The sequence below is a fragment of the Choloepus didactylus genome, chromosome 2 (genome assembly GCF_015220235.1).
Source record: "Choloepus didactylus isolate mChoDid1 chromosome 2, mChoDid1.pri, whole genome shotgun sequence".
Lineage (NCBI taxonomy): Eukaryota > Metazoa > Chordata > Mammalia > Pilosa > Megalonychidae > Choloepus > Choloepus didactylus.
Genome location: NC_051308.1, coordinates 7559461 through 7587124, shown reverse-complemented (window position 1 = coordinate 7587124; position 27664 = coordinate 7559461). Strand labels below are relative to the sequence as shown.

The 27664-nt window shown below is 41.0% G+C and overlaps 1 protein-coding gene across 7 annotated transcripts in view; it reads right to left on the bottom strand.

The window, feature by feature from the left end:
• The window catches only part of TIAM2 (TIAM Rac1 associated GEF 2), a 337029-nt gene that overhangs the window by 106777 nt on the left and 202588 nt on the right, over positions 1-27664 (bottom strand). For 6 of the 7 annotated variants that reach the window (XM_037820045.1, XM_037820027.1, XM_037820054.1 and 3 more), the window contains 3 exons: positions 24927-25362; positions 18153-18325; positions 15816-16040 (listed from right to left, as the gene is read on the bottom strand). In XM_037820045.1, the coding sequence (XP_037675973.1) occupies positions 15816-16040; positions 18153-18325; positions 24927-25362 (834 nt within the window). Of the gene's footprint in view, positions 1-15815; positions 16041-18152; positions 18326-24926; positions 25363-27664 lie in introns of those variants that run through there. The other variant, XM_037820078.1, reaches the window with a different exon arrangement.

Here is a 27664-nt window from a genome sequence, read left to right as displayed (position 1 = left end):
CAGAATCAGTCACTGACATTAAGTGAGGATTTGTGTTTGGATAAGAAAAAAAGCAACATTTGATTTTTCTTTCCAAAGTTGTATAGAAGGACTGGGGAGAATACACAGGTAAAAGTGATGAGAATGAGAAGTCAGATGTCTGGGTTTCTTGGAGGGAAGCAGGAGATAGAAGAACTGGATCCAAGACCTCAAAGGAGACCTTATGACATTTAGAAAGTCTGCCAACATTTGCAATGAACTTGCATGGGAATTAATACTCACACCTTCATTTCTCAGCTGAGGAGACTGAGGCCCAGAAGAGAAGTGGCCTGACCAGGTCACTTGAGAATCTGGCCCTTCCACATTAGCAAAGGCCCAAAGTGAGTACAGATGTGGACAAATGTGGGAACAGACATGCTACCAGATACCTATAAAGCAGCTCTTCGGTCCCAGGTCTTCTGACCAAAGGCAGGAATCTGTGTACTACCCAGATACTACTTCAGCAACTTTCATTTACATTTCCAACTAAGTTTCAACTTTAGTTCTCCCCACAAATGCCCAGGTATTCCACACAGAGGGATATAAGACCGTCTACACTCTCATTTAGGTGCCCTATTTATATTTTAACATTCATTTAGCGTTTCAATTTCCTACCAGTCTTGAAGGTCAAGTTCAGGCCAAATTTAAAGTAACATTAACCAAAAGAAAAATATATTTTATAACAATCCTTCCGAAGATGAGATAAAGGAGGTTCATTAGGTTTTTTTTTTTTTTAAATGTACAGGGAGAAATAAAAAAAGGGTTATTAGCCATTATGTATGCTACCTTAGTCAATTCCAATAACAATAACAACAGTAATCACTGTAATAGTAATATTATCTGACAGCACATTCATCAGGGTATTTCTAGAGATTTTTTTGTAACACCATCTGTGCCAGTTTGAATGTATTGTGTCCCCCAAATGCCATTATCTTTGTGGTCTTGTGTGGGGCAGACATTTTTGGTGCTGGGTAGATTTGCTTGGAATGTGTCCCACCCAGCTGTGGGCAATGATTCTGATGAGATGTTCTCATGGAGGCGTGACCCTGCCCATTCAGGGTGGGCCTTGATCGGTGGAGCTATATAGATGAGCTGACTCAAAGAGAGAGAAAAAAGTGCAGCTGGGAGTGATGTTTTGAAGAGGAGCAAGCTTGCTAGAGAGGAACGTCGTGGGATAAAGCTGTTTTGAGGCCGGAGCTTTGGAGCAGATGCCAGCTGCCTTCCTAGCTAACAGAGGTTTTCCGGATGCCACTGGCCATCCTCCGGTGAGGGTACCCAATTGCTGATGTGTTACCTTGGACGCTTTGTGGCCTTAAGACTGTAATTGTGTAGTGAAATAAACCCCCATTTTATAAAAGCCTATCCATCTCTGGTGTTTTGCATTCTGCATCAAAAACTGAAATGCCCCAAATCAATTTTCTTGAACCAAGACTCTCCTCACCCCCACACAAGATTCCTTAAATACTGGTCATTGTTCCTGGACACATCATTATTTTTAAAAGATAAAGTTCCAGGCATGAAAATAAAAACCCAATTTCTACATAGATTGAGCTCTCATTTCTTTTAAAAAGGCTATGTACAAAGCATATACATGACATGGAGGAAAAAAAGTTTATTCTAAGGAGGTTTTTATTATCTTTCTCTAAAAGAGGAAAAATTATCAACAACAAAATTCAGGAGGGAAGTTTCCATTTTTAAGCACTGACACAAATGCACCAAAAAAGTTTCTTTTTCATTGCTAATACAGTTATATTCATTTCAATGAGCTCAGAGGGATTATGGTCTCCTGTGGAAAAGTGGAGGTGGGGGAGAAGGAGGGGAGGAGATGAAGCCTAATGCTAAAAATAATAAATGAATAAATGATACATAAAACAAGATGACAAGTACATTCCTGCCACACCCAACACTCCTAGAAAAATATTTGCTACCATTTAGTCATTTAATCATAGCATTTAGTCATTTGTCCATTCCTAGGTTTGTCATAAAAGATTAGTTTTTCCTTTTTGGTGGAATAAATTACAAGAACATCATTCAATATTTTCCAAGCACTAAACCCTGTCTTCATGGAAGAAGCAAGGTAATGATACAGATTAACTAAAATGACTAGTAGTTACAGCAACCAGCCAGAATCAGGTTTTTTAAAAGTCCTTTGAGATAAATGACACACAAAAAATTTACCCTTTTAAGGCAGAAAATCAATTTTATAATAAATACACTTGCTACAAAATTGAGCTGAAAAATCCAAATTATGAAAACAGATAAATTAAAGATTAATTTTATACAATTTATACAAATTTATGCAAAGCAGTTCATCACATGGTTTAGTTAGCAAGCAAAGCATGATCTGATTTACACAAGTCTCACTGAGGAGCATTAGAGCATATTGAGTAGGAGGTCAAATTTGTATTCAAATCCCGGCTCTGCCACTTATCAGCTGTGTGACTTTAGAAAATTTACTTAACTTCTCTAAGGGTCTATTCACTCATCCATAAAATGGGTGATACATACATCCTTACCTCATGAAGTTTTTGTGAAATTATATATGATCATGATTAGGACTCTGTAAGACACAATAAGCACTTAGTCATTACAATCATTACAGGTGCCTTTTCAGAAGTATCTATTTTGCATTGTCAAAAATTGTAATTCCTAAAAACCTACAATTAACTAACTGTCTACTTATTAAATGAAAGGAAGAGGAGGAGAAGTATGATGTGTCTGCAGTTCCATAGTTTTCAAATATGCATATATAATAAGTACCTACTAAATAGATTTACCCTCCAGGAACCTTCATGAATATGGGTCTAACCTTCTTTTAGATCTATTCACCACTAGGTGAACAGATGCCTGGATTTGACCCAGTTTGCTCTAAACATTTTAGTCAAGCCCTAAATCAACAGATTAATGGCTGTTTGTTTGTTTAACCACTTTACTATACCAATAAAGTCAGGACCCAACTATATATCATATTTCTCAATCAAAAACAAATGAGTGCTTTCACCATTGGTATTCAGTATTGTTCTGGAAGTACTAGCCAGAGCAACTGAGCAAGAAAAAGAAATAACAGACAATGGGATTGGGAAAGCCATAAGGACCACACTCCACTTTGTCTAGTTTATGGATGGATGAGTAGAAAAATAGGGGAAACAAACAAAAAAACAAACAGACAAAGGTACCCACTGTTCTTTTTTTACTTCAATTGCTCTTTTTCACTTTAATTATTATTCTTGTTATTTTTGTGTGTGTGTTAATGAAGGTGTCAGGGATTGATTTAGGTGATGAATGTACAACTATGTAATGGTACTGTGAACAATCAAATGTATGATTTGTTTTGTATGACTGCATGGTATGTGAATATATCTCAATAAAATGAAGATTAAAGAAAAAAAAAAAAAGAAATAACAGGCATCAAAATTGGAAAGGAAGAAGTAAATCTTTCTTATTTGCAGATAACATCATCTTATATCTAGAATATCCCAAAGAATCCACAAGAAAGCTACTAGGTCTAATAAATAAATTAAGCAAAGTTGCACAGTAGATGACCAATGCAAAAATCAATTGTACTTCTATATACTGAAAGGAAATCAAGAAGACAATTCCATTTACAATATCATCTAAAAGAATAGAATACCTAAGAATAAATTTAACCAAGGAGGTGAAGGGCTCGTACACTGAAATCTATAAAACATTGCTGAAAGAAATTAAAGAAGACCTAAATAAATGGAACGATATTCTATGTTCATGAAAGACTTAATATTGTTAAGATGTCAATACTGCTCAAAGCAACCTACAGATTCAACACAATTCCTACCAAAATTACTGCAGCCTCTTTTGCAGAAATGGTAAAGTCAATCCTCAAATTCACATGGAATTGCAAGAGGCCCCAAAGAGTCAAAACAATTTTGAAATGGAAGAACAAAGTTGGGGGACTCACACATACTGATTTCAAAACTTACTAAAAAGTCATGTAATCAAAACAATGTGGTACTGGTGTAAGGATAGGCAAATAAACCAGTGGAATACAATCGAGAGTGCAGAAATAAACCCATACATCTATGGCCAACTGATTTTCAAAAAGGGTGCCAATCCACTCAATGAGGAAATAATAGTTTCTTCAGCAAATGCTACTAGAAAACTAGATTTCCACATGCAAAAGAATGACATTGGATCCCTACTTCACACCATATAAAAAAATGAACTCAAAGTGGATCAATGACCTAAATATAAGAGCTAAAACAATAAAACTCTTGGAAAAATATATTGGGGAAAATACTCAGGACCTTGTAACAGGCAACGGATTCTTCGATAGGGCATCAAAAACATGAACAACAAAAGAAAAAACAGATAAATTGGACTTCAGCAAAATTAAAAAACTTTGTGCAACAAACATTATCAAGCAAGTAAAAAGACAATCTACAGAATGGACAAAAATAGTCACAAATAATGTCTGATAAGGGTTTAATATCCATAACATACAAAGAAATTCTACAGCTTAACAATAAAAGAACAAACAATCCAATTTAAAAACCGTCAAGGCACTTGAACAGACATTTCTTCAGGAAGATAGAAAAATGACCAACAAGCACATGAAAAGATGCTCAACATCATTAGTCATTAGAGAAAGAGAAATCAAAACCACTATTAGACACCACTAGGATGGCCATTATGGAAAATACAATTGTTGACAAGGATGTGGAGAAACTGGTGGAAATGTAAAATGGAGAGCCACAGGAGATTGGCAACTCTTCAAAAAATTAAACATAGAATTACCATACGACCCAGCAATTCCACTTTTAGGTATTGGGTCAGTTTGGATATATTATGTCCCCCAAAACGCCATTATCTTTGATGCAGTCTTGTGTGGGCAGGAAACGTATTGGTGTTGATTGGGTGGGAGACTTTTGATTGGATGGTTCCATGGAGATGTGATCACTCAGCTGTGGGTGGGATTTTTCACTGGATGGTTTCCATGGAAGTGTGGCCCCGCCCATTCAGCGTGGGACTTGATTAGTTTGCTGGAGCACTATATAAGCTCAGACAGAAGGAGCAAGCTTGGCACAGCCAAGAGGGACACTTTGAAAAACACACAGGAGCTGAGAGAGGAGCTGCAGATGAAAGACAGTTTGAAGATGGCCGTTGAAAGCAAACTTTTGCTCCTGAGAAGCTAAGAGAGGAAAAATGCCCCAAGAGCAACTAAGAGTGACATTTTTGAGGAACTGCAGCCTAGAGAGGAATGTCCTGGGAGAAAGCCATTTTGAAACCAGAACTCTGGAGCAGACGCCAGCTACGTGCCTTCCCAGCTAACAGAGGTTTTCTGGACACCATTGGCCATCCTCCAGTGAAGGCACCCAATTGTTGATGACTTAGCTTGGACACTTTATGGCCTTAAGACTGTAACTTTGTAACCAAATAAACCCCCTTTATAAAAGCCAATCCATTTCTGGTGTTTTGCCAAGAGGCAGCATTAGCAAACTAGAACAAGTATGTATATATCTCAAAGAAGAAACAACAGGGACTCTTAATAGATACTCGTATGCCAGCTTTCACACTAGCATGTGTCACAAAAGCCAAAGGTGGAAACAACTCATGTGTCCATCAACAGATAAATGAATAAACAAAATGTGGTACATAATGTACAATGGAATATTATTTAGCTGTAAAAAGGATGAAATTCTGATACATGCTACAATATGAGTGAACCCTGAAGACCTCACGTTGAGTGAAATAAGCCAGAAACAAGGGGACAAATATTGTATGGTCTCACTTATATGAGATAACTAGAATATACAAATTTATAGAGATAGAAAGTAGATTTCAGGGTACCGGAGTTGGGGCAGGGAATGGGGAGTTAACACTTAATGGTCCAGAGTTTCTGTTTGGGGAGGATGAAAAAGTTTTGGTAATGGATGGTATTTTAGTTTCCTAGGCTGCTCAAAGCAAATGCCATGAAATAGGTCAGGTTAAACAATGGGAATTTATTTGGTCACAGTTTTGAGGCTGGGAAAATAACCAAATTAAGGCATCAAGGCGATGCTTTCTTCCCAAAGACTCTATTTGAATTTCATCCTCTTTAAAACAACGCCAGTAATAGGATTGCGACCCATCCTCACTGAGGTAGATACACCTTATCTGAAGTAACTTCATCAAAAAGACCCACAGACAATGGGTCCACACCCACAAGAATGGATTAGATTTAAGAACATGTTTTCCAGGGTACATACAGCTTCAAACCACCACAGATGGTGATAATGATACACAACATTGCAAATGTATTTAAAACCACTGGATTGTATACCTGAAAGTGGTTAAAACTGGAAACTTTGTGTAATACATACATACATATATATATATATATATATAATGCTTAAAATAGCAAAAATTAGGGAAATTATTTCCACAAATTAAAAGAAAATCAAATAAATGATTCAAACTTGACAGCAGGACCCAGATAAAGGCAAATGCAGCAACCAAGGGCTCCCAGTGGTGAGAAGATACTTTTGTGAGAGGCTTACTACTTTACAAGAGCCCCTCTGGTGTTTGTATTGCAAAGCTCAGGGAAGCCTTACATGGTGTGGAATCCAAGTCAAAGCTCTGGGAGATAGCTATGACCAAACTCCAGGTAACAGAGCTTTTCACTAAGATGTACATGCTAACATTTCCCATTACAATCTGTCCCCATTCTATAAATAGATTGTGGATTAATATGTTTTTTTTTGTTTTTGTTTTTTTAAATCCAGTTGTTTAGACCTTGGAAGGTATTCTTTCTGAGATGGATTTTATACATATCGGCTTGGTTTCCAGACAAGCCCTAAAAGCCCATTTCGTCCATAATGCATCTGAAGCCCTCAGAGCGCAGTGATGAGGACAATGCCTCAGAGCCTAAACCCTGATTTAAACACAGAGTCACTGAATCAGGCTTCCAAAGGGGAGGCCAGGGGCACAACTTGGCTTTCCTCCTCAATGCTGTGCCCCACCCCACCCCCCCGCACAGTCTGCCAACACACACACACACACACACACACACACACACACACACACACACACACACGTGGTTTGGGGACCTCAGCTTACCCAGGCATAGAGGACAGCTCTTAAGGCCGTAGATACAAGCTCTGATAAACAAACTAGGGGCACTATGAGGATGGGGACAAGGAAAAAGAGAGGACATGTTAGCTAGGGGAATATAAAGGGGATGACCTGAAGAAAAGAAATCAAGAACATGGAGGGGAGCTGTGGGGTGGGGCTGACTCAGACGAGGACACAATTTGCTGCAAGGATGAAGAGAGGATCCTTAGTCATATGAGGGAGATGCAACAGTGTCCATGCACCCAGTAGCTAGAGTAAGTACCAAAGATACAAAGGTGGAAAGCTATGCTTCCTTCAGGAGCTCATATTTCATAGCAGGCGCAACCTCATATACAACCTTTACATCCGCAATTATGAAAGAATGCGATGAGAGTGGTATAAAGAAAAGCACCCAGACTATGGGAGTACGGAAGGGATCCCTGACCCAGCTGGTGGGAGGGAAGCCATCGGAGACAGCTCCTGGGAGGAAGTCACCCCTACGCCCTTCATCCCAGACAGCAGCGCGGGCATGAATGACTGCGCGTGGGGTGGTGGGAGAGACGAGGGTGCTGTCTGCCCGAGGAAACACCCAGAGTAAGAAATGGGAGCTACAGGAAGTATGGGGCTGCTGGATAAAGGTCAGGGGAGGAGAAGGCTATCAGGGACTTGACCTTGTAGGCAGTGGGAAGCCCCTAAAGAATTTCTATACCAGGCAATCAAGTGATCAGATCTGCTTCTTAGATGCACAGCTCTCTGGTGGTCGCATGAAAGATGCACCTGAAGAAGGGAAGAATGGGAGGCCCCTGCAGTGGTGCAGGGAGGAGAGCAGACAGCCCTGCCCACCCTCCAGCTCCTCAAGAGCCTACACACCGCCTGCCTAAAAACCAAAGTGCCAGGGGACATGTGGCATCTAGGGACACCCTGCCTCTGCTCATGCCACCCCTTGGCCTGGAATGTCCTCCAATGCTCTCCTCATCAACTCCCACTCCTCTTTCAAGAAGCCATTCAAGCTTGCCTCCTCCAGGAAGTCTTCCAAGACTTCCACAACACTCTGGCACATCCTCTGAATTCATTCTATTCTACTGAAATTATCTGCTCACCTGTCACCCTGCTAGGCTGCAAGGGCACCCTGAGGGTAGGGACAGCCCCTTCCCTCAATCCCCATCTGTGCACACTTGTCTGGTCCAGACTGTGCACTTAATAAATGCTAGTTAGACTAAACAGAATGTTATTCTCCTGCCCAAACATTTCCACCATCTCTTCTGTGAAGTCCATATCTGTACTGGTTTGACTCTACTATGTACCCCAAAAAAGACTGTTCTTTTGATCTACTCTTCTGGGGGCAGACCTATTGTAGGTGGGATCTTTTGATTACGTCGTTTTCATAGAGATGTGTCCCACCCAATTGTGTGTGGGACCTTTTTTTTTTTTTTTTTTTAAGACAAAACACTTTTATTGAGTAAGCATGAAATCAGGATGTGCTAAATCACAGGCAATCTTCCAGAGCACAAGAATAGAATGAAATCAAACCAATTTATAGCCAAGCAGATACAGGACCTTACATGTTAGACTTTGGCACCATTTGCACGATCAGGCTAAATTCACCTGGTAATGGGGGGTGCGGGGTAAGTCTTTGATAACTGCTTCTGTGCAGAGGAATAAACTATAGGATATTTGGAATTTTGAGCTGATCCCCTGAAAATAAACTCCCATGGAAATGAGAGAAGTGTGCCATCTTTCTTGATGTTTGCATTTCAGAAAGGTCTCACAGGTCCTTCTCAAAGGGGGAAAGCATTTACAATAAGTTCTGTATAAAAATATGCTCTAAGGCAGGAGATGAGGTGGGACTCTTTCCCTTTCTGCAAAGGGAAACATTTACATTTATCCTTGCATAAGTCATCAACATGTTTATCATTTCCCTGTCACAGATTTAGGTCTTAAATGTATTGGATAATGGATTCTAACAGGGATAAGTGCTTAATGCCTGATGTATGGATAAATTAAATGGCAACACTGAACTGTATTTCTGTTCTCAGGTTATTAGGAATGAACCTGTATAAAATGACCCAAAGGGCATCATCAGCACTTTGTGTGAAGAAACCTTATTTAGATTTTGGCTGCTGGCCAAGCACTTCTGTTGCTTTGAGACAAAAGTACAATGGGATGAGAAGGGTCACTACCCAGGACCCATTTTATCTACAAAGTGATCAGGTTTTAAGTCCAAACCACAGATTGAGACTAGCTCTTTTTACTGGCAGTCTTAAAAAACCAATGTGTGATGGGAATTTAGCTCTAATGGGGAGAACTTTGAACTTAGGACGGGTATGGCTGATTCCAAGATACTTGAGGGTTCGTACTAGGGAATGCAGAAGTCTAGACACTCCAATGGTGGCTATCAATTGAGGGCATGGGAAAGCCCCAGGCTTATCCAACCAAAAACAGACATTGTGCCCAGGCAGACAAAACTGTGCCTAGAGTACAGAATATAAAGGCGCCATGCAATTGGGCATACTAGATATGTCCACTCTTAAGACCCTTCCAACAGCCCTTGCTCAAAGGATGACATGACTGTGTCCCCTCACCGAGACTGGGCCATGGTTTGACACCTACTCAGTGTTGGCCCATCTGTAAACCGGCCAATAATCTAGATGTGGCTTGGAAGATGTGACGGTTAGGCTCATGTGTCAGCTTGGCCAGGTGCTGGTATCCAGGTGTCTGGTCAAGCAAGCACTAGCCTAACCATTACTGCAAAGACATTTGTGGCTGGTTAATAAACCAGAAGGCTGGTTTATTAAATCATCAGTCAATTGGCTGCAGCTGTGACAGATGACATCAACGAAGGGCAAGTCTTCCACAACGAGAGAATGCAATCAGCTGGATTTAATCCAATCAGTTGAAGACTTTAAAGCAAGACAGATAGAGGACCTTCACTTCTTCTTCAGCTGATCAGCGAAGCATTTCCTATGGAGTTTGTCTAAGTTGCCAGTTTACTGCCTGAAGATTTCATTGAACACGTTCATCAGAGTTGCCAGTTTGCTGCCTGAAGAGTTTATTGAACATCTTCATTGGAGTTGCCAGTCTGCTGCCTGCCCTATGGAATTTGGACTTGCACATACACACAGTTTGTGAGACACTTCTATAAATCTTATATTTATAGATATCTCTTGTTGATTCTGTTTCCCTAGGAAACCCTAACTAATACAGACGAAAACACAAAACGGAGAGTGGGACCTTTGATTCAAATATTTCCATGGAGGTGTGGCCCTGTCCACTCAAGGTGGATCTTAATTAGTTTATGGTATCCTCTGTGAGAAGATAAAAGGTGGAGACATTTTGAAGAGAACCGCTCAGAAAATGCCGGAGACATTTTGGAGACAGCCTTTGAAACCAAACATTTGGAGTTGCCAAGCTAAGAGACAAAGTCCAGTGTTTGCCCCGGAGAAGATAAGTGAGAACTCACAGAGCTTAAAGAGAAAGCCACTGGAATCAGAAGCTGAAAGCAACACAACCCAGGAGCAAAGGACCAGCAGACGCCAGCCATGTGCCTTCCCAGCTGACAGAGGTGTTCCTGACGCCATCAGCCATTCTTTAGTGAAGGTACCCTGTTGTTGATGCCTTAATTTGGATACTCTTATGGCCTTAAAACTGTAAATTTGTAACCTAATAAATCCACTTTATAAAAGCCAATCCATTTCTGGTATATTGCATTTCCAGCAGCTTTAGCAAACTGGAACAACACCTTCACCCACCATCTCCGTGGTCTGGTTTCTGTCCCCCAAACCCTCTTCATGACTCACAAACACTCCACTCCCCAATGGTTTATTCCCCAAATTGCTCTTTCCCACCAAAATATTATTTCTTCCTCAAGGCTTTGTTTGTATTGTTCCTTCGCCACGGTTTCCAATTTCCTAAACTCAGTGAGTCTTCTTTATAATCATGAAACCTTACTTAAATATTTAAAGTGAAGCCCATGTTTCACAAAGCTCAGAGCAATCTCAAAGCCACCAACCATCTCTCCTGCACCATCTCTCACGTTCTAACAGCCTCGCCTCGCTTCTCCCAATTAACAAAGGGAACTGGATCTGGCTCCACTGGGAAGCACACGATAAGGCAGGGTGGGAGGGAAAGCAGCTGAGGGGATACCACGACTGCCTGAGGGTGGAGAGGGTTTGTCCTTATTTACTTGTTTAAAATAATAAACGGAAAAGAAAATAAAGCACTCACTGGACTTAATTTACAACTCTTCCTCCCTTGGAACTTCAAAAGGAATCCCACATATGGACGTCCTGCAGGGTCTGGTACACATCGGATATGCTTGAATGAAAGCTGTAGCATCTGCCCCACAAAATGCCCACCGGGCCCCAGAACAAGACCATCTGCAGGCCTCTTTTAAGCAAAGCATGTCAAACTACAACACACCAGGAGGCACCGTCATCATCACCATTATTAGCATCTTTTTTATTTGGAAAAGGTGTGGACAATAATCTTCTCCACCCAAGCACTTCAAAGAAAAACTCCTTTCAGACCTTTTATGTTGCACGATGTAATCTACACAGTTAAGTTCAGTTCTTCGGGCTGTGAGTATATTGGAGGTTCTTTGGTTCTCTGGGAGAAGGTGCCACATAAATACAAGCGTACAGTGAAGTTGAGATTTTTAATGTTAAGCAGAGAGTGCACTGCTCTTTAAAGAAGTTATTAAAAGGTGGCTGAGAGAAAATTCTACCTTTACGAGCTCTTTGGGAATCCATGTTCTTATGGGTCTTGATTTGTAAATACCTTTGCCTTTGTCATAACATTCTTCAGTCAAAGAAAATCTCATAAAAGTAATTCTAAGCATGTGCCTGTTTCTCCCCATTAACATCTATGTCTGTGAGTAAAGAGTAAATCACTTTCTTTACAACCATCTGGCAAATGATTTAAGTACAGTCGGCACAGCAATATGTAATTCATGTTAATTCACTGCAAAACCCTTTGGGGAAACATGATTAAATTACAGCCTAAGAATTTGCAGATATGGGTGGCGGGAATATTTTCAGGTGGAATTTTTGAAGAATGATCTAAATAGTTTCTAACCAAAAACGCACAAGAGTAATACGAGAAGGTGAGTGTGTGTGTGCATGTGTGTGTTTTGGAGGGGAGAGGGGAGAAGAGGGAGCAAGAAGGGATTAGTGGAAGGGAGTTGGGGCAGGGGAGAACTAAAATGAAAAATTAGTATGAAGATAGTGTACTTAAAATAATTAGTGCAATGTGTAGGGATTTATGTTAAATAATTCCTCTCTCCCAAAGAATAGCACCAAATGTGACATCATAAGCTAAGCATATAAAAACTAAGGGCAAGAGAATAAAATACATTTAATGAAAATCTAAAATTTTTAAAAAAGTATATTTGCTAGGACTTCTTGTTGAATGGAAGAGGGGAAGGGAGGGAAGGAAGGTAAATGTCACCCAATTTCCTGTTTCACTCCCTCACCCTAAACATCTGGCTATATATAAGGACTTGCCAAGCTGGGCATCCCTTCCAGAGGACTAAAATATGGTTTTGAAGTTAAATTTTAGAGAAGCAGTAAGAGTTAACATCATCCTTTTTGCCCCTTACTATCTGTATGAGATTACTGATCACGGTGTTCTGAATATTCCCAGACCCTTGAATCAGAGAGCTGCATCTCTGATGACAGACAGTGGCTCTTGCATCCTGGAAATTCAGGACCTCGGGCAAGATGTGGTACAAAGACAACACTAGGATAACCATTTCTCCTCCTCCTTACAGCTTCTGGATTTGCCCACAACCTAGACCTAGCATCCTCCACTCTGCTCAAGGCCGGAACACCCTCTAGGTAAGGGCAGGTGGAGGATCCTCTTTCCTCAGGGGGGAGAGCGTGAGCTCTTGTGTCGGAGCCCCAGGCCCCCAAGTGTCTTGAAGACTGCACACAGCAGTTTGCCTGACCTAGGATAGTTAAGGTTTGACCTTTTCTCCTTGAAATATCAGGTGCTAACTGTAATCTACACCCAAAACTACCTCCTCCCTGAGACTCCCTGAGATAGTTATCTCTATGATCCTCCCCTCCTCCCTGTTGATTATGATCAACCCCTCCCTATGTTGCAAGACCCTGCTACCTACCTCATGCTCTCATACCAATTGGATGTCGAGCCCTTGTAACCAGCGTATTTGGCCCCCCAAAGGGTGGACTATCTCCACGTTGTGCTCTGAACTGGCCGCCATTCAGAGAAGCTCCTGATTTCAGGGCAATGTGGCTCAACTTCCCCACCCTGTAGGTAAGCCCTATAACAAAAGCTCATGTCTCAGAATGTGTCTGGTGCTTTCTTTAGTCCTTTGGCTACAAAAGCCCTCTTGGGCCATGACATCTTGGTTGAGCAATCTTCTCGCAGGATCAGTGACCACGTCCTTGTCAAACCCCCAAACACCCCTCCACTCCATCCCGCTAAAATTTTGCTCAGCAGTTTCTGCTTCCTTTTCACTTCCTTGTTGAAACTATCTCAAAGTTTGTAGTTTGTTACCAGCTACTCTATATTAATGGCATATTCTGTCTAAGGAAAGGTTCAGCTCAGAAGTGTACAATACTATCTTTAAGACTCTACTGAATTCCAGAAAATTATGCATTCTGTTATACATTTTCCATATAATTTTTAAACTTCTTTTCAATTACTCTAGACCAGGTCCTTGCAATTAATTGCATGCTTAGCCTATTTCCATTCCACTGCCTATTACTACTCCCCACTTCAGTCTGTCCTCTAAGCCCTGCCTGGTCCATCTTCCAAAGATACTACTTTCATCATGCTTTTTCCTAACTTAAAAATTCACACTGGCTCTCCTGGGTCTAGAGGGGTAAAATAAACCTTACCTTCAAGACCCCAGAAAAGCTATGCCAGTACTTGTCCAACCTAACCACAAACAACTCACTGCTTCCCAACAAAACCCTTCCACTCCAGTGCTCTCAGGAGCCCCAGACCACCACTCTGTTATGTTTACCTCCATCTTGTCTTTCCACGTCCCCACATTCCCCCCAGCCTGAAATGCCCTTCACACGTACACGCCTCTTACCAGTTCTTTTAAGGCTCTGAGGAAGTCTCCTCCACTTCCTCAAGAAAGCTGTACAAGCTCAACCTCTGAACTCTCACAGCATTTGATGGCTACTCCAGTTGTCACCAAATGTATACCATTCTAGAATGTTCTTCAGTTTAATGTCCATAAGGCTCGTCTCTCTAACTAAATTATAAGTTTCTTAGAAGCAGGGTCCATGTTTTATAACTCTCTATCTCTTGAAGCTATACGGCATGTTAGGTATATCAATATTCAAAAATAGAAAAATTAACAAGGGGAAAAAGAAATGGGAAGGAAGAAAGACATACAGAGATATAAGAAAAGGAGAAACAAAGCTAGATATAGATATAGTTAGAAGATTTGTCTCAACTACACCATCATTTAAAAATACTGAGGAGGGGCAAGCAAGAGGTGGGAATAATTTAGTTGGATAATTCGGTTACTTTACCATCGTCAATCAATATATTCCAGATTCTTAGTGTATCACAGCTATATCATTTGAATGCAAGTTTTTGCCCAGTTTATTCTACAGAGCCAGAAATTTCTTCATACACATTCTAAGTTGTTCATACTCATGCAGATGAAAAATTTCTAAACAAGGTTAAACATATAGATTTGTAAATAAAAGATTGGAAATATGTTATTTAATTTGCAACTTAAGTAAAACACTACAGGTAAAACTCCTTTCAAATAAATAAGAGAGCATCAAAATTGTTTTATCACCAAGGAATTTTTTTTTTAAAGAACTTGGCCTTACTGTAATAATTCACCAAATGAAAAGCATGAAAAATTTAACAACACACCAACCTATCTTCACCCCCTGGATCCGTCAAGGCCCCCAAATCATTTGACAACTGAATTAGGAGGGGCTGTAATGGACCTGGGACCCCTCCCTGCCCAAGGTCAAGGCTTTCTTTCCCTCAGCTGCCAGGAGTGTTGACTGCTGTTGGCTCACGGCTGAATGTCTCTCTAGAAACCAGCCTTGGATGAAGGGAAATGCCTTGACCGAGGTTTCAACCTCTCCTGGTTGAGTCCCCATCCCATGACTGGCTGACGTGTGAGTTCAAAGCCCGGCCCCCTGCCTCAGTGCATTCCTGAAAGCATTCCCAATAAACCGCCTCACATGCAAACCCCATCTCTGAGTCTGTTTCCCAGGGAACCCAACCTAAGACAGAATGTGGAACTACACCAGAAAAACCATTTTCCATAGTAGCTGGCCCGTTATAAACAGAAAACACATCGGGTATTTTTGGTTTTTTGTTTGTTTTGGGACTCCAAAGACGTGGGAATAGCCATGTTATACTCAACCACTCTCTCCAAAGTCATCCTTTGTAATAGAATCATACTTGTCTAATCTTCTAATGGTTTTATCCTGGGAATTTTATTTTTTTCAGAAAGTGACAATATAAGAAAGAATCAGGCAGGAAGGGATCACTCAATATTAAGAAAAGAGATTTGGCCACAAAATATTTATACATATATACGGCAACCAAAGGCTGTGTAGCATATCATTGTCACTCATGACAAAATGGCGCAGCCATCTAGTACTTGAATTGAAAGGCCAGGGAAACTATTTGCCCCCAGTTTTAAAAAGCATCACCACAATTCCAGTTTGCCTCCCCATGGCTGAGGGTGATATGACAATGAGAGGAAATAATCCCGTAAAGAGTACCTGATTTTCTATGGCTTTCCTGTTCTTGGGGTCGCTCACCACGGTCAGCTGTAACTCAGCCATCTTTTTCATCTTGCTGTCCATATCTATCTTCTGCAGGAGATTCTTGGTCTGGTTCTTCAGTAGCCGAACAGTGTCCTCTTTCCCATGTTTCTTTGCAAAAAGAGAGGCACAAGCAGAATGTATGGCAGTGACCCAGTTTTCCAGATCTGTTTGGCTGGTGGCCTAAAGACAGGAGAGGGAAAAGAACCTGTCTGGAACGGTTTTGCCACAAACGTGCTCTCCAAAGTGGCAGCTTGGCCTCTGATGTACAAAACCCAAGAAGTACCTTCACTTCAGAAAAATTGTGTTTAACTCCAAAAGAACACACAACCACACTCAACACAGTTTCTCAGGCTTCCTGGGCTACAAAGGGACTGAGAGAACATCAGAGCAGAGCAAGACATTCATGTAGTCCCAGATACAATGGGGGGAAAAAATTAGAAACAAGCTAATAGCCAACAACAGCGGAGCAATAAAGAAAATCAGGGTACATCCACTCACTTTTACATTACGTTGCTCCATAAAAGGCTGTTTATCTTCAGAATGTTAATAGACTGAGAAAATATTTGGGCTAAAACATCAAATGTTAAAACCAAGATACACAATTACGTCCACAGAATGACCTCAGCTATGAAAAAATCAATGGGAGGAATACTGAAGAAAATGAACAATGTTATTATACCTATTTTTGAATAACGAGAAGATGGATAATGGTTTTTCTTTCTCTGTTCTTCAGTAAATCATATATTTGACACAATGACCATATATCATTTTCACATAAGAAATATTTTTTTCTTTTGTATACGATAAAAAAGTTTAAATAAAACAGAATGAACTAATATAAATGATTCTAAGCAGGCTGAAGTCGGTGTAAATTCTCCTAATATCTAGAAATAATCACACACATTTGAGTCACGGGATGAATCACCAAATTGGCTTCTGGGGTTGCACAATAGGACCTAATGGGAAAACTTCCTAAAAACAAGGAAAATGTGCCTAAATCATAATATAAAATATTCATATCACACTGCCACCCAACAAGTCCAAGAATATTTAATCTAATGTTTTACCTTCCCTACAATTCAGATTAACATCATTACTTTGCTTTAAAGCATTATGGAAGGTTTTAAGCAACCTTTCTGTTAAAAGAAATCCAAGAAGGAAAATCAGATCTCAGGCCCTGACTCTTGTAAGTCAAGGGAGCGCCTAAGAAGTAGGGAGCGTCTAAGAATTTGGGGACAGCAGTGAGGGCAGAGGCCCAAAAAATGGACCTTGCACTGGTCCCAGGAAATCCTGTGGCTGCGAACCCTTCAGAGAACCCTGGATTCCCAAAGCCAGCCTCGTGAACACCATACTATTCTGTAGGGCCCCTGAAGGATCAGGGACCAACTTTAGCAGAGCCTGAACCTAGGACCTATGAGGTTTCCCATGAACCTTTTGGTCACAAATAATCTACAGCCAAAATAAATTCCTACGCACAGTGCTGGCTTTGGACTGGGAGGCATTTGAGAAGCCCCATTTACTTCCTGACTATCACCACCCCCCTCAAGTTAATAATTAATAAGATTAATGATCCAATTCTTTAGCACTTAACATATGCACATATTATTTACCCATAAAGCAATCCTATAAACTATTACCATCCTACTAATTGAAGAGTCCAAAGAGCAGATGAGTTCAGTAAGTGCTCCAAGAGGACACACATATTCAACAGCAGAGCCAAGATTCAAACTTAGGCCCAACTCCAACGCTATGGCTCAGCACCACCATTTTCTATGACTTCTCATTTCCTAGGAAAGTTGCCAATAAATCTTACCAGCAGAAAACTTGAATCTTAACTTCATAAAATTACGTCCACCAGGAAAGCAAATCTTAACAGCATTTGTCAGTGAGGGTCTTCCTGAACATCTTATTTAATTTCCACCAGAATCCTTGGGAGCCATCTAACCCTTTCCAGTTCATATTCTCAGTCATTTCAGACATTGAACTCATTACCGAGCTACTCCAGAAAGGCAATCATAATTTTTCTCTCCATGTATCCTGAATAGCATCTCACGACACCCAAGAAATGCCTGCTGTACGAATGAATGGATTTGTGATGGTTGTACGGTGCCTAGCGGTTTGCACAGTCCAACATCTCTCGCTTAAACCCAAATCCAAAGCCTACCTAAGCTTTTACTCTATTCCGTTTCCAAGTTCTGCCTTTTCAATTTTGTTCCTTCTTGTTCTAAGAATATGAAAACTTTTGGAACACAAGCCTCTCTTCCAGCCTATGCTGGCACAGCACCTCAGTACCTGGAAAAGGTAGACGTCCCCAAAGGAGTTGCTGAGGCAGAACACGTTCTCCTTCTTGGGGTGTTCTGGGACAGCCTGTACGATGCTGTCTTCTGCAAACAGAGCATAGCGAGGCCCGTGGCTCTGATCGGCGGAATTCTTCCCATATGTCTCGTAAAACAGCAGGGTGCAGCCTGCGAAAGAGAGAAGCAGAATCTCATCCCTGTCACAGGCTCTGAGGATCAGGTAAAGGATGGAGAAGGTAGAGGTGGCAGCCAAAAACACTGAATGTGGCAATAAATTAAATCACGCATGGTACAGAAGGAAAAGCTAGTATCTGAAGTATGCCTGGCTGTATTAGCATGAACTCAAAGGAAAATGAGAGTTTTGTTTGTAAATACCATATATTCACTGCAGCCAGGAAGTCTTGGAAGGCTTCTAGGTATGTCCCTTGCACTGGCTCATTTCATCCCCAGAGCAGCCCCATAAGGTGTGCTATTAATCCCATTTTACAGATGGGAAACCTGAGGTATAGAGGGTGAATGACTCACCCAGGACCCACGACTGGAACGAGGTAAGAGCAGGGATTTGAATCCTGGCATACTTAATCCACAACCCTCATTCTCAACCACAACACCACATTATTCAAGAGATCTAGAGGCGGGAGACAGAAGAAAAATCCTGTATTTGTTAACCTAGGGAGCGTCTAAGAATTTGTGGTAACTAGAAACCCACTGTATCTGGGGAACTTGGACTTTCATAGGAAGAAACCAGCTTAATCTTCAAATACCAAGTAAAGTAACTTAATACATTCTTTAATGTCACAGCGATAGGCAGTATTTCTTATAATCTCACTAATTTGAACTAAGGGAGAAAATTATGACTGAAGGTGCCTAGACTTTGAGATATTTCTCTCTAAATGCTATTAGGCACACTTTCAAATATATAGTTTTCCCCTAATAAGCTAATAAAGTATCACAGGTAGAAGGTCATTAAGGGCCTGCTTTGATAATTATTCAGGAATGCCTTATAATTATTAGACACAATTGTTCTTCTAAAATGCTCACAAGTATGGTCTCTTATATTGGTTTAATAAATCCCCTAAAGCCTTCATCTGACAAACATTTTTGAGTACTTATTAAGTGCTGAGGTCTGGGATGCAAACATAAACACCATCCAGGGGCTTTGCAAACACTTTTTAGAGTGACAGTAAAAAAAAAAAAAAAAAAAAAAAAAAATCCGCTTGCGTCCACCTGCACTGGAAATGAATGGAGACCACTAAATGTTTATGCGTTTTAAAAACTATTTCACCATTGCCAGTTTTATTTCTAAAATAAACCTTAATATTCTTGTTCTTAGGAAATTTACACAGAAGTATGAAGTGTTCAAGAATCATGACCGTGTTAGTTTGGTGCTGTTATGTACCCCAGAAAGGCCGTGTTCTTTTAATCCATTCTTGTGGGTGCAGACCTATTATAGGTGACACTTTTTGATTAGGTTGTTTCAGTTGAGACGGGTCTTGATCGTCTTGCTGGAGTCCTTTATAAGAGGATAAAAGCATACAGAAGCTATGACATGAAATTAAGAGAAGCTCAGAGAAGCCCCAGAGGAGCTGAGAGAGGGAGACACCAAAGCCAGAAGCTGAAAGGAACGAAACCTGGAAAAAAAGGCCCAGCAGACGTCACCGTGTGCCTTCCCACATGACAAGGGTGTCCCAGATGCCAACAGGTATCATCCTGTTGATGCCTTGAGTTGAACATTTTCATGGCCTAAGAACTGTAAATTTTAATTTAATGAAAAAATTAAATTTTTTCCCATTGTAAAAGCCAACCCATTTCTGGTATATTGCATTCCAGCAGCTTTAGCAAACTGAAACAATGATGTATACAACCTACTCTCAAATGTTTAGAAAGCAGATAGATAGACAGCTAGACGAATGGATAGATGGATGGGTAGATAGAATGATACAGCAAATGTGGCAAAACATTAAAAGTTGGTGGATCTGGGTATCTGGGTATCTGGGTGGGGGTATGTTGGAGTCCTCTGTAAGGGTTTTGTATATTTTTACAACTGTTTGAAATTATTTCCAAATAAAAACCTACAAAATAAATCATAACATGAGCAAACAAGGTTAAATAATGGAACCTAGGGCAGCAGAGACAGAGAGGAGTAAAAGATGCCTGCCCCAGGCTCAGCGATCAGAACAGCATCACCAAGATAGCACTTTCTCCCTCAAGGTATTTTATGATCTCAAGAAGTACTGAACAAACTCTCTTCCCCTCAAACAAAGCTCATCCCAAAAAAGAGGCTGAAGGAGCCCAAATGTTAACAGGGGAAAATAGTGAGAGGTATATGGCCAGAGCTGCTTCTCGCAGGTTTGATCTGGTCCCCTGTTCCTGCCACTGATGCACTTAGAAACAACAATCCCAATCTTCCCAACAGGGAAAGCCTGTCGGACATCACTGCTACAGTGATGACAGAATGCCATGGTCTGGGGCCCCAAGGATAAGGCCAAGGTGATCAAGCAAAGCCAGTTGTGCCCACAGCCAAACTCTTCCTAATGCATTAACATTGACTTGCCAGTTTTCCTGACTTTTACACCCCCATTGGTTACAGTTCAAACCCTTAAATTTAGAGGAAATGAACACGAACTTTGGGCATAAGCCAAGATGTTGCCAAACCTAACACCTCATCTACAACAAACTACAGCTCTACTGCAGAAGCATTTGACCAAAACAACAATTTCCTTTCAGAGTCCAGCCAGGATGGAGAACAATATGCAGAAATGTGCTGCTACCAAAGTTAGAAGACAGAAAATCACTTTTGAATTGATGGCATAAAATGTAACTTAAAGAAACACTGCATCTCTAATTCTGGGGCTTTGTGACTAATGGGTTCCTGCTAGGACCCGCTGGTCTGATGGGTAGACAGCGGAAGTTCCTGCTGAGAGAGCAGAAAGAGAAAGCAGAGTGGAGCAGCAATGGAAGTGCAAAAATAGAAGAGAGGATTTGAGTAGAAACGTCACCAGAGGAAGGCGAGCAACTAGTCTCAATCTTTTCTCAAACTGTCTCCACACATGTCCACCATCCCCTGCTGTCAGCTTATCTCAGGGCAGACACACTAAGCAACCTAAACTTATTTCAGGAACTCCTCTCCTGAAACTTAACGTCGGTCAGTCTGCTATGTATGCTGAGGGAGATCTTCAACCACCTTGCCAACCATTCAGTCCATGAAGTCCCCTGTGAACTGTGTGAAAATCCACAACAAAGAAGCTAGAGAGAAAGCAGAATTACCCTCGTTAAGTAATCTGTCACATCCTCCAATCCCTAAGAAACATGGATGTGCCCTTCACATACCTAATCACTCAATCTATGTAGGTAACCAGATGGCTTCTTGATAACAGTTCTCTCCAGAGAACTGTGTTTCCAATTTACTTACATAGAGACTTCAAGGAAAACTTAAAAATTCTGCTTAACTGTATAGATATGCGTATATACACATATATGTTTTTAACTACAATTAAACCAAATAGTTAACTCCAAACTTTGATTCCAAGCCAGAAAAGCTGAACTCAACAAATTGAATTCCCAGAGGAAAGAGGTGTAGAAAGCCACATGGAAAAGGTTATGCTGGGGAAAACAACATCTTTATCGCATTCCTTGCCTTGGCTGCAAAGGAAATGAAGGAATGTGGGTTTGATAACATTTACACTCACAAAGCACCCTTTATCCATGGATCTTAAAGTGTTTTACAAGAAAGCACCAAGAGAGCAGAGCACAGGAGAGCTGTAGGTCTTGCTAATGGTCAAAGTCAACTGAGGCCAGTCCCTGCCCCTGAATTCAGCAGCCAGAAATTCCTGGTAGACCTTCTAGGGTAGAATATTAGAACCTGGAGGTCAGCTCTCGCATCCCATAAGTGATCGGTGCTTGTGCCGGTTTGAATGTATTATGTCCCCCCAAACGCCATTATCTTTGATGTAATCTTGCATGGGCAGATGTATCAGTGTTGATTAGATTGTAATTCTTCGATTGAGTGCTTCTGTGGAGATACACCCCACCCAACTGTAGGTGATAACTCTGACTAGATAATTTCCATGGAGGTGTGGCCCCACCCATTCGTCTGGGCCTTGATTAGTTTACTGGAGCACTATTTAAGACAGAAGGAGTGAGTTTTTGCTACAGCCAAGAGGGATACTTGGAAGAAAGCATGGAAGCTGAGAGAGTAGCTGCAGATGAGAGACAGTTTAAAGACGGCCGCTGAAAGCAGACTCTTGCTCCGGAGAAGCTAAGAGAGAACAAATACCCCGAGAGCAATTAAGAGTGGCATTTTTCAGGAACTGCAGGCTAGAGAGGAATGTCCTGGGAGAAAGCCATTTTGAAACCAGAACTTGGAGCAGACGCCAGCCATGTACCTTCCCAGCTAACAAAGGTTTTCCGGATGCCATTGGCCATCCTCCAGTGAAGGTACCAGACTGTTGATGCCTTACCTTGGACACTTGATGGCCTTAAGACTGTAACTGTGTAACCATATAAACCCCCTTTTATAAAAGCCAATCCGTCTCTGGTGTTTTGCATTCCAGAGGCACTAGCAAACTAGAACAGTGCTGAACGTCCCCCACGAAGCCTCCAAAAGGTGCTATCTGGCTCTGCACAAGTGCCTTCAGCAGCAGGGAAATCCACTTGCCAATAGCTCCAATTTTTTTTGCTTGTCTTTTATTTTATTTTTTTTTTGGAATAATTCAGAATCAGGTTGGCTTCCATCTCTTAGTTCCAGTCCACCCTCTGGAGAACCAGAGGTTCAATGCCTCTTCTACAAGACTGTCCCTTACTCTCATCCCAGTTCTTAAAATCTGCAGGCAAAATATTCCTCACTCCTTCTGCCGTCCTCCATACATCATGCCTCCCAATCCCTCTGGTGTCCTTTCTGACCCCAATCTCAAGCTGGGATATAGTCATACCAGATAGCACTGGCCCCAACACCGTGAGGATGCACAATCAGGGGTTTTCAAAGCCATATGACAGGCAGGGTATAACTACCCAAAGTATCAATTTTAACCAAAGATTAGTACGTTTAAAAAAATAGGTATGTGATACATTATAGAGTGGGGGTATCCATTCTAAATGTTATGCAAGTAAGAGGCAGCTTCAGACTGTGCTTCCCAACCACTTGCAGGCACTCACCCCTTGAAGGGACATGTCCACTCTCCTCTCTAGTTAGGGACACTTCAGGGAGAAGGGTTTTGAGAATCAGTTTCTTGTTTACTGACAAGGGTCCTGCAATGCTGTGCCCACAAGGAGAGAAATGGGCAACTCTGACGAGGGTGGACCATCAACTCCTTTGTAGTAGACGTGATATCCCGAACGATGTAGCTGAAGATCGCAATCGCTCTTTTAAATCACATTTACTTTTATTGTAGCCACATCATACTGGAAACACATTCTGCATGGCTTGTAAATTAAACCTCCAAATCCTTTTTACCATTAATACTTTGTGGCCACATCTCCCTAGTTGTATGTGAGTAGTGAGTTAACTTGTTTATCCTTCAAAATTCTGTCTTGCTAGAATGAACCCAACACTCTAACTTGCCAAATTTTACATATATTACTCAATCTAAGAATCTGCCTCCCCAGAATCAAAACTTGGGTAAGTTCTCTGCCTTCCTTAGCCACATGTATCATAAGGATCCAGATCTGGAGATGAAAAAGATGACAGCAATGTGTGGGATGTCAGTTCCTTGGGTTTCATAGACTCTCTAGTTACTAGAGAAAGGTGCAGCTCGAGGACTAAATGCCATAGCAAGTGCACCTCTGCCAGAAGGACTTTTGGGTGTCAAGAAATGGTGCCGGGTCTACAAGGCTGGGAGGGCCTCAGGATTTCTATTGAGGGGGCAAAAGAAAGCTAGAAAGTAGCAAAGCCCAGGATGCCTGGTGCTTCACACACACTCTTCTGCAGATGTGATTCATATTCTGGTTTCCTCCAGTGATAAGGAAGGGTGTTGCTGATAATGAGGTCTGACTTTTGACAATACCATATTCCGCTCCTCTGCAGGAGGCTTGTGCAAAGTGAGATGCCCCAGGCCATGAGGCTGCTCTTCCCATTAACATCTGTATAAATTAACACTGTATTGATTTAGATCCTCTCTGCATACTCGCAGGATATTTAGATTTCTTCAAATCTACACATGCACCATCAGGAAGGCAATTATAATTTTTAAACAGCAATACTTGTGAGAAACTTTTGTCATCCTAACAACACAAATTATTTTAAAGCTATTTGGACTCCTCCTTCCTTTGCATTAAAAAAAAATCAACATCCCACATTTGTTTGTTATGCTAACAATTAGACATTCTGAGTTAATACAGGTTAGATTATTACAAAAATCAAATCATCTAGACTTTATTCTTAGTTACACAAGCTAGGAAGGATACCTCTTTGGGGTTCACATGCAGAATGTGAAATTTAGGATCTACATCACAAATAACAAAACTGCATTTGGTTACTTAATTGTTTGGTGGCTTTTCCAGATACAGGAGAAGTATCAAAGAATGCTATGACAATATCTATAAAATATTAAGCAGTAACTACTCAAATCACTCATTATTCATGAGAATGGATTCCCTATGTGAATATCAAATAAGCAATATCATAAACGTTTGAGAAAGTTCAGTAGCGAAGCACATGCCATTGTATTAACTCAAATCACCACTGGACTCTGTTAGCATTTTCTAGGGCAGAGCGCAGCCTGAGGACGTGACTGCCTATGGCCTTCAGTGAGTCAGGGATGCACTTCCTTACCTTTGAGCGTTACCCAGTACTGCTTCCATTTCCTCCGGGCCACCAGCTCCAGCTTCCTTTCCTTCTGCAAAGTGACAAGGGGCTTGTAGAAGAGCCACCCAGCTTTGCGGACCACCCCCTGCTCTTTCTCAAACAGGAGATCCAGTTGCTCCAAGGAGCTGAGCGACTCGCTGCTGGACCCAGCAGTTTCTGTGGACGTCTCTACATTCTCAGTGTTTGCCCTGCTCATTTCCAACTCGCGCATGAAATTCTCGTAAATGTTCTGTCGGAGGGGATCGCCGCCAATCGCGTTGGTGGATTCGCTTCTGTGGGGCAGGAGCTGAGCTGAGCCCCCTGGCCACAGGAACGCAGACCCCTGGCAGGGCAGCTGCCCCTCCACGTTCAGCCCCTCTGAGCGGCTGTCAAAGTAGTCGCTGCCCTCCTTGGACCTGGGTTCCTGTGAGCAACGCAAACGAACATCCATCAGTGGTTACGGTGTATCCAAAGCCTCTTTCCTTGCTCAACACGGCATCAGTGCATTTCTGTTGTTGCTAATTGATGATGCTTCCAAGCGAGCTTTTTTTTTTTTAATTTAATAAATTTTACTTTGAAATAAATTCAAACTTACAGGAACAGTTGCAAAAACAGTATAAACCCCATACATAGAACTCCAGCATACCCCGACCCCCTCCCCCAATACCCCGATCCACCACCTTTAACATCCTGTCACACCACCATTTCTTTCTTTCCCTCCCTCCCTCCCTATCTATCATCCATCATCTATTGCTCTGTCCTCTGAACATATGAGAGCAAGCTGCACACATCTTTGAACAAGCAATATAATTCACATATATCTTTCCCACGGACAAGAACATTCTTTTATGCAATCCCATTAAGCGCAGCTAAGATGTTCAAGAAATTCAACATTGATACAAAGCTTACATTCTATATTTCCTTCTTTTTTTGTTTTTTCTTATGTCCCATCTGTGTCCCTTTGAGCCTCCTCTCCTCCATCCTCAGATCCCATCCAGGATCATCCTTGGCATTTAATTGTCATCTATTTAGACTGCCTTTTTTTTTCAATTGTGGAAACATATATACAGCCTAAATCTTCCCATTCCACCCCCACCCCCCCAGCATTCCATTAGTGGGATTAATCACATTTAGAATGTTGCAATGCTATCACCTTCCCACCATTCATTACTAGAAGTTTCCCTTCAACCCAAACAGAAACACTACACTCATTTCTTAACTCCCCATTGCCCCTTCCCCCACTTCTCGTAACCCATACTCTACTTTTCATCTCTATGATCATATTCTCTGATACTTTCTTTGTGTTTACCGTGGGCAAGCAAGCTTCTTTTAACAAAAATACTTCTCAAATCAAGTCTCCAAACCGGAAAGAATTCTAGAAATAGTTTTGCCCTGACCCAACTTATCCAGTGGAGTCAACTTAAAGAGCTAATAAAACACCACTGAAAATCCTAAATCTAACCTGTGCTAAGAATCAGGAGATTAACTAGTATATTTAAGACATACTAGGGAAAAGTTCTCAAATTATATTTCTTTGCTAACTGTGAATAAGTGTCTTCCAGGAAAGAGTTTGTGTTCTAGCAGTCTAATTTCCTCCTGGGTTACTTTAAAGTGAAACTGGAATGTCACAGTTCCACAGGAATGAGGTAAAACAGGGATTTAGTTTTGTTATGCGACACCCCACAAACTTCTTTTCCTCTCCTATGGTAAATATGGTCTGCAGTTTTTCGCCAATTGCCCAGATCTAGATTTGGGAATCTCTAATATCTTAATTTCCCACTTCAGATGGTAAAAACCTTGCGCCTAGGATGCTTTATCCATAAAGGCAACTGTAGCTTTTGTTCATAATATTCTTTACTTAATATGGGAATTCCTTTCATGAAAAGAATATACTCATTCATTCATTCACATCCTTTTACATGAATACTTATTTTATTCTAGGCACTGGCTATATCAAAGACATGATTATTTAGATGCTTATTCCAACACAAAGTCAGACACAGGTAGCACTAAATAAAATAATACTTTTATATTAACTGCTGCCCACTTTAGGACTAATGGGCACTGAACACTGAGATGGCTGTGCACAGAGCTGAAAACATAAAGGTCTCTTCTAACGTCTAGATTAGATGTCTAGTCATTCAAGAAAAGTAACTTTCAAGCGGGCCATACATTGATAAATAGCAGAAACTAAATTTTTTCAGCAGAAAGTGATCTTAACTCAGGACTCAAAAGACACTGACATTTCATATGTAGAACTCAGATTAAGGTAACCCTGCTGAGAGATGCCAAGAATACTCAAAGTTTTACATTGTCCAAGTCTGCTCAGAGGCTAGTGGATTTTCAAATTACATTTCCTTCTCTAGTAAAATGAAAATGAAGGGAAAACTGGGTCAAGGACCATTGACTAAAGGTCTTATTTTGACTATTTCACTGTACAGAGGGGTTTTCTTTTTTTTGGAAATTTCATCTGGAAATCAAATAGCAAATGCTTGCTATCTTTTGTAGGAAAGCCATCATGCAACAGAATATTGCTTCCAAATACCCAGGGGCCCCAAACATAGCTATTACTGATGAAAATATTATTTCCCACTTGTGTTTACACTATGCCCCATAGTGATATTTATTTATACACTGATACTTATGCAAGAATAGAATAAATAAACTAGAGACTGTGAGCCACTTAGATGGAAAACTTTCAAAATAGTTTTAAGGGTTTTTTTAAT